The sequence below is a fragment of the Egretta garzetta genome, unplaced genomic scaffold (assembly GCF_000687185.1).
Source record: "Egretta garzetta isolate BGI_Z169 unplaced genomic scaffold, ASM68718v1 scaffold297, whole genome shotgun sequence".
Taxonomy (NCBI): Eukaryota; Metazoa; Chordata; class Aves; order Pelecaniformes; family Ardeidae; genus Egretta; species Egretta garzetta.
In genome coordinates this window covers 2,661,412-2,667,726 of record NW_009260410.1, presented here as the reverse complement: position 1 = coordinate 2,667,726, position 6,315 = coordinate 2,661,412, and the positions used below count along the sequence as shown (strand labels likewise).

Sequence of the window (6,315 nt, the reverse complement as noted above, 5' to 3'; positions counted from 1 at the left end):
TTTCTTTTAACCTGCATTAGAATGATGAAAGTCAGTTTCCTCCCCAGCTCCATCCACAGCATTTGTGTGCTCTTCAGGCCTGTCATTAGTCATTGTTCTTCGGATGCTCTGGTACCTAGGGTTAGAAAACTGGACTTTATATATAGTATATGGTAACTATGATCCAATTCTGGCTCCGAGGGAGCTTGCCTGTGTTTTCTGCCATGTAGGCTAATACACATTGACCTCTAATTTCTACATTAAGAGCCTTCTGAGTTTCTGAAAACCATTATCAGATTATATTTTTTTTAGCCACGCAGCTTATGAACACAGGTGGAATACAGAAGCCCTAGAAGCCCACATGCAAATTAAAAGGGACAGTCACATAAAAATAAATATGTATGGCCAGCTGTGGTAGCAACTGTGACCCTGTCTTCATACTCAGTCTTACAACGACAAATTCAGTTTCACAAGCCTACAGTTCACAAACAAGGGTAATTCTTACCGGCGATTCAGCTGTTCCATTTGCTGTATGGAATTTGACCTCTGGAGAATCTGTGGGGCTGGAGGGGCTGTGGGTCGCTGCCATGTTGTTGTCCTGTTCACATGGTCCACATAAAAAATCCGTCCATGGCTGTCAATTCGAGCCTCCCAGTCTAAGTAGCAATAGAATACTGTGAACTACAGAGGGTTTGGGGTTTATTTATATATTTTTGCTCTGTTGCTTTTGTAACTGAATCTATTGTTCCAGGTTTCTATTTCTCTTTTACAGGATGACTTTAGCACAGCACTTCCTTACTGAAGGGTTGAGAGACATGTTTTTTCCCTATTTTATCCCATAAATCAAATTCCCCACTATAGTTAAGGTTCTGTGGAATCTATATCAAATAATTTCTACTCCTTACTCTATTCTCTTTCCCACTAACCAGTAATTGTGTCCCTCCTCCCCCCAAAAAAGTGTCAGGATATAGTCTAATTCTCTTGGACTGAAGTAATTCGTGATCCTATCTCTGAGGGCTATTTCCAGTACAAAAGGCCAACAGATAAGTACCAAAAGCCTTGCAAAGCTTGACACTCATCATTGATTTTCCCTAGCTAGTAGTAACAGTAATAAAGCATATCACAGCGCTTTTCATGGGTTTACAGGCACCAACGTTAAAGGCAAGAAGACCTGCCAGAGAAGGTGGACAATTATAACAATCAAACTCCTTCATATACAAATGCGTGTTCCAGAATTGCTGATTCTGCATATATCATTGCAAATTCAACTTCCTGTACAAGCGGTAACTACAATGCTGTCCACTGGTTCTGCAACACATGCTACAGGCAATGTTAGAAGTCTAGACCATGGAGACACATCAGGAGAGCAGAGATGAAGGCACTAGGACTTTTCCCCAACCACATCTGGCTTCTCAGTCCTCAGCAGAAACCAGGTGCATCACAAGACCTAGGCCTCAGTTCATGACCTTTTTGAGTCAGAAACACTGCCTGCCTAATAACTCATTACAAAATGAGCAAAATACCAAGACACTGATCATGGCTGGGGCCACATAACATTAAAAAAAAAATTAAGGTATTTTATATACAGAAACAGACATGCCTGATTCTTGGGCACTAGCAACTGCAGAAAACGTGCACCCATTAAGCATGTCAGTTGAAAAACAGTCTTTGAGAGCTCAGAAGGTTTCCAGAAGAGACCTTCCATATTGCAAGTCTAGGTGGAAACATCAGTCACTGCAGTAACATTTTAAAAACCACTGGCAAGCAACCAATCCTAAATGACCACTGCTCTGTAAGGAAAGAGGGCATAAAAATATCTTGACAGCAGAGAGAGAGAACTACATTCTACTGTAAAGTATTTAATACTGACAGCCTTAAAACCTCAGGCTTTGTCACTGTATGCGTAGTACGACTTAATGTCAACTCTTGGAGGCAGCCAAGTGGCTCGCTGCATTACACTGTAGGGCCTGAGCTGACTCACGAAGAGGGAGGAAAGGCAGGTTTTGAGATAAACTCTTTGTGTCATCTCCGCATGACAGCTGTGTATTTTAGCTGGCCACAATGCAAATTACTCTTCCATCTTTATGATGCACAATCCAAACAGCCTATTAGTGTTTAAAGCATTTTTACTGTGAACAAGAGCTATGAAGGAAAGTAAGCTCTGAGGAAGAAAAGAAAAAGCAGCAAAACAGAATATGAATAGAGAGAACCATTTAAGGAACAAATTTCAATTTCAGGAGAAAAAAAATCAAGTTAAAAAATAAACAAAATTACATCAATGCAAAGCTTATGGCGTAATCACTGTATTTGCTATTCAAATTAGAACTCATTTGAAAGTTATTTAAAAAAATTCATTTATATCTCAAAAAAACAAATAAAAACATTTCAACATTCTCTGATAAACATTTCCATGTATTAGAAAGAAAAAAATGATTGAAACAGATGACCTTGTGCAAAGGTCTCATTTCAAAAAAGTAGTATCTTGTGATGAAATAAAAATACTCAAAATTTTTAACCAGAGTCTGCAAACAAAACAAACATGGAAGTAGTCTGGGAAGGACAGAATTGTTCACTGGGAAAAAAACCAAACAAACAAAAACCAGTTTAAATTTGTGAATTCATTATTCTACTTCAATGTCAAACCCTAAACCCCCGTACACCAGTTGAGATTTTTGTTGTGGTCATTATCTGTCCAATTCTGACACACAGTCACCATTTCTGTAATGTGGTCTTGCAGAAGAAAAGAATTTTTTCCTGCATTCAATTTTAAATACACAAGTTTAAACACTTGGACAATGGATTCTAAAGAAAAGCACCTGCATCAGTGTTGTGATGGGCAAGGATATTTTCTGTTAGTCAAATCGCTGTTAGTCAAATGTGTTACAAATAACTTAGATTGCTGAATTGCAAAATTGTAATTCATCAAGGTTGTGTGGTCAGGCTTATTTGTTGATTTTTCCCTAGCAATGTAGGAATTGGAGTATAACATTGTATGTTATAGGCAGAAATACTGGATAAGTATTTCATTTATTTCTCTTTTTCTTTAACTTAACCTACACACCACTGAAAGAAATAGACCTATTTTTCTTTCTTAGTTTCAGATTCTGGTGAAACAACAAATAGAATACAACCCAAATTACAAAGAAATTACAGTTTATAACTTAAAAATTGTATTCTAAATGTTTTCTCTATTTTTTCACTATTAAAATATTAAAACTGTTACATAACTGAAAGCAGAGCTTTGGAGAGAAAAAATGAATCTAGGCAACAATTAGTATTTAAGATTTTATTCATATTAGTAAATGAATGATCTACATAAAGATTGCATTGGGCTTTGACTGTAAAGGGATGATGTGTATATGCATGCCTATGCATGACTGTGTAAAATCCCAGCAAATGTCAGAAATGTTAGAATACCACACAGCCAAACCTTTTCCATTAACATTGCAATAATTTTTCCAAGTAGTTACTGTAGTATATAGTTTGCTTCTGAAACACAAAAAGCAATCTATGTATAAACCATGGTGCTACAAAAGCTATCTCTATGCATTTCTCATTTATTACACTGATCTCTAAGTATTTCCCGTAATGTTCTGTCTTTTTCAGGGTGAAAAGTGATAAAAATGCAACTGAAATATATGTCTCCCAGGCACAATTTTGTAAAAAATAATACTGGTTTATTGAGGTTAAATAACTAAATAAAGTTAATTAACTTTAGGATCTGCACACAGGCCTAATTTGCTATATGCACTGATTATAACAGAAGCAGCAGGGAGCAAAATCTTCTCGTCACCCTGGCTTTCCAATACAGTTCTGTGTTCTGCTATCAGGCTCCTTCCAGGTACTTTCTCTAATTACAGAGCAAACACAGTCCCATTCCATACTGTGAAATAAGAATCTATTCATTTTACACTAAATATCTGAATTCCCAACTATTTTTAAGTAATAGAGCTTTGCCACAGACTTCAGTTGGTCTAAATTTAACTTTTTTTCTTCTTTTGTTTTAAAGTATTTAAACTATTAAAGTATTTTTAAGTATTTAGTATTAGTGTTTGCCTATTAGCTGTTTAGCTTTTTTTTGGTCCTTTCTTTAAATATTCAATACTGAATAGATTTTCACTGCCCCAAACTTAAGCAAGTGAATCAGCCCAACAATTGGGAGAAATGTATTTTTCATATGCATTACAGAAAGTACAATTTATCTGCCAATTTAGGCTCATCTAACTGTTGCTTAATACCCAGGTTTATTTTAATTCAAAAAGTCTTCACACTGCCTCAAAAAATGCAAGGAAAACACAGACGCAGAGATTAAAGATGTCGCATATTTCTTTGCAAATCACCACCATACCAGAAGTATTCAGAGATTTCAGTGCTTGACTTCTTTCCCTCCAAGCATCTCATATAGCGTAACACCTCACCTCCCTACCCATGTGCACTGCGTACTGAAAAGGCAGCACCATGAATTCCTGCTTCTCCACAAATGTCACTTAGCAAGCCTGTATACACCAGGTATAATTACCATAACACATCCTGAAAGTTTGCAGACTGAGCACAATGCCTTTTAAAAAACAGCACTAGACTTAATCATCATCACTCCCCACTTAGAACTTCTCAGCTGTTCATTCTCAGTTCTCACATTTAAAAACTAAATGTAATGAGACCTCAGTAATGAGATCCAGGCAGCCTATCCCCCAATTAAAGTATAAAGAACCTCACTTGGTGGTAGAGCCTCATCCACTCTCTGGTACCGGCTAACATCCTGACGTACTGAAGGCAGCGACCTCAAGGGCTGATGGCCATTGGCTTGAGAACCTGGAATCAAAATGCCCACAAATTATTTTTTCAGTCAATGTGGCGAAGCCCTAGAGTTGCCCCTAAAGTGAACGAGACATGCTAAAGCTTCTGCAGGACTATGATATTTTAGGATCTAAGTCATCTATTTCTTGAGGCAAACAAGTTATGTCTACAGTTCTCTAAGTGATTTCTCTGGGATCCGTTGCAGCCCTGGTCCTGAAAACATCACCTCTGCTGCATCTGCCTGTGACCAGCGGAACCCAGGGTACAGAAACAACAGCACGCCATATCCCAGCAAGGGACAAGGACAAAGCTCCACCTGGCCACCACAAAAACCTGCTGTAAGAGTGGGAGGTGAAACTGTCCGCTGACCTTCCTTGCTGCTGCCACACTGATCTGCAAAACACAATGCAACCTGACATCTTATAAAGAGTCCCAAATGTCTAGAAGATTATGTAAAAGAACATACTGACAATATTTCAAATAAATACCAAAATTATTCTTTCCAAATCAAAGAGCTGTTTATGAAGAGAAGAAATTAGCAGATCCCAAAACTTTTGAAATGTTATGAAAAAGACATTCAGAAATCCAGCTTGAATACACCCCACTTGATTAGATCCACTTCAATCCCTGAAGAAATTGCATGGATAATCCATTGTGAAATGTGCTTGGAAACAATCCATTAGGGACACTTTTCTACTTTCAGGGATTTTAGTGAAACACAAAATTCTCAACTGTTAAAATAATTTTACATTTGGTAAGAGTTTCACAGTGTTAACTTGAATAACACATTCCTCTTCTCCCATGGTTACAGCTGTGCTAGGATGTGTCTACACAGACAAGGGATGGGAAAGGGAAGATAAACAGCCTGAAGTGTGACTAAAAAAGAATTCTTTTTTCCCTTTCTTTTGATTACCCTTCTGTTTTAATGCTAACATATGCACATGTTTTCTTCCCCCTATAAACACACCAAAGAAAAGACCCAAATATAAATTCTTGTTTGCATTTCATAGTTTTGGGATTATTTTCTCCCCATGACCATTTTGATTAGCAAGCAGGGTAATACTGTGGAATTCTTTCCTCCTCTTCATCCTCCTCCTCATTACACTCTCAAGAATTAAAATATATCCAGTTTCAAAATAAACATGTCTTGGATATTTCAGTTTTGATCTTTCTCTCAAATCAAAAACCCCAAGAGTCTCTTGAAGAAAGGAATAAATCTCAAAGGAACAAAAAACGTATCTTGAAAGATAATGAAATTGAGAAATTAAGATCTTTCTTTTCAGATGTTAATTTTTAAAATAATTTTTACTGGCCGCAGAAAGGTCACTTCAGAAAGTGCCTCCTGCAGTTTATTACCTCCAGTAGCTCCTTCAAGCTGTGCTGTGGCACCCTCACAAGCTGCTTGGGCTCCTTCAGTTTCCTCATCCTGAGACTGGCTATTGGCAGCTGCCACCTGCAGGCTTCTTCTTTGCCAGATTTCTTCTGCTTCCTCTTGGTCTTGTAATTCACCTGCCTCAGGCTCCTGTACTTCCTGCTGCG

The 6,315-nt window shown here is 37.6% G+C and overlaps 1 protein-coding gene across 1 annotated transcript in view; it reads right to left on the bottom strand.

Annotated features, from left to right (window-relative positions):
• HECW2 (HECT, C2 and WW domain containing E3 ubiquitin protein ligase 2) overlaps positions 1-6,315 on the bottom strand; it is a 111,373-nt gene that overhangs the window by 44,860 nt on the left and 60,198 nt on the right. Inside the window, exons 8-11 of the mRNA XM_009643585.1 lie at positions 6,133-6,315; positions 4,696-4,791; positions 485-635; positions 12-115 (exon numbers count right to left, since the gene is read on the bottom strand). The exon at positions 6,133-6,315 is cut by the window's right edge and continues 1,176 nt beyond it. Coding sequence (XP_009641880.1) covers positions 12-115; positions 485-635; positions 4,696-4,791; positions 6,133-6,315 — 534 coding nt within the window. The remainder of the gene's footprint in view (positions 1-11; positions 116-484; positions 636-4,695; positions 4,792-6,132) is intronic.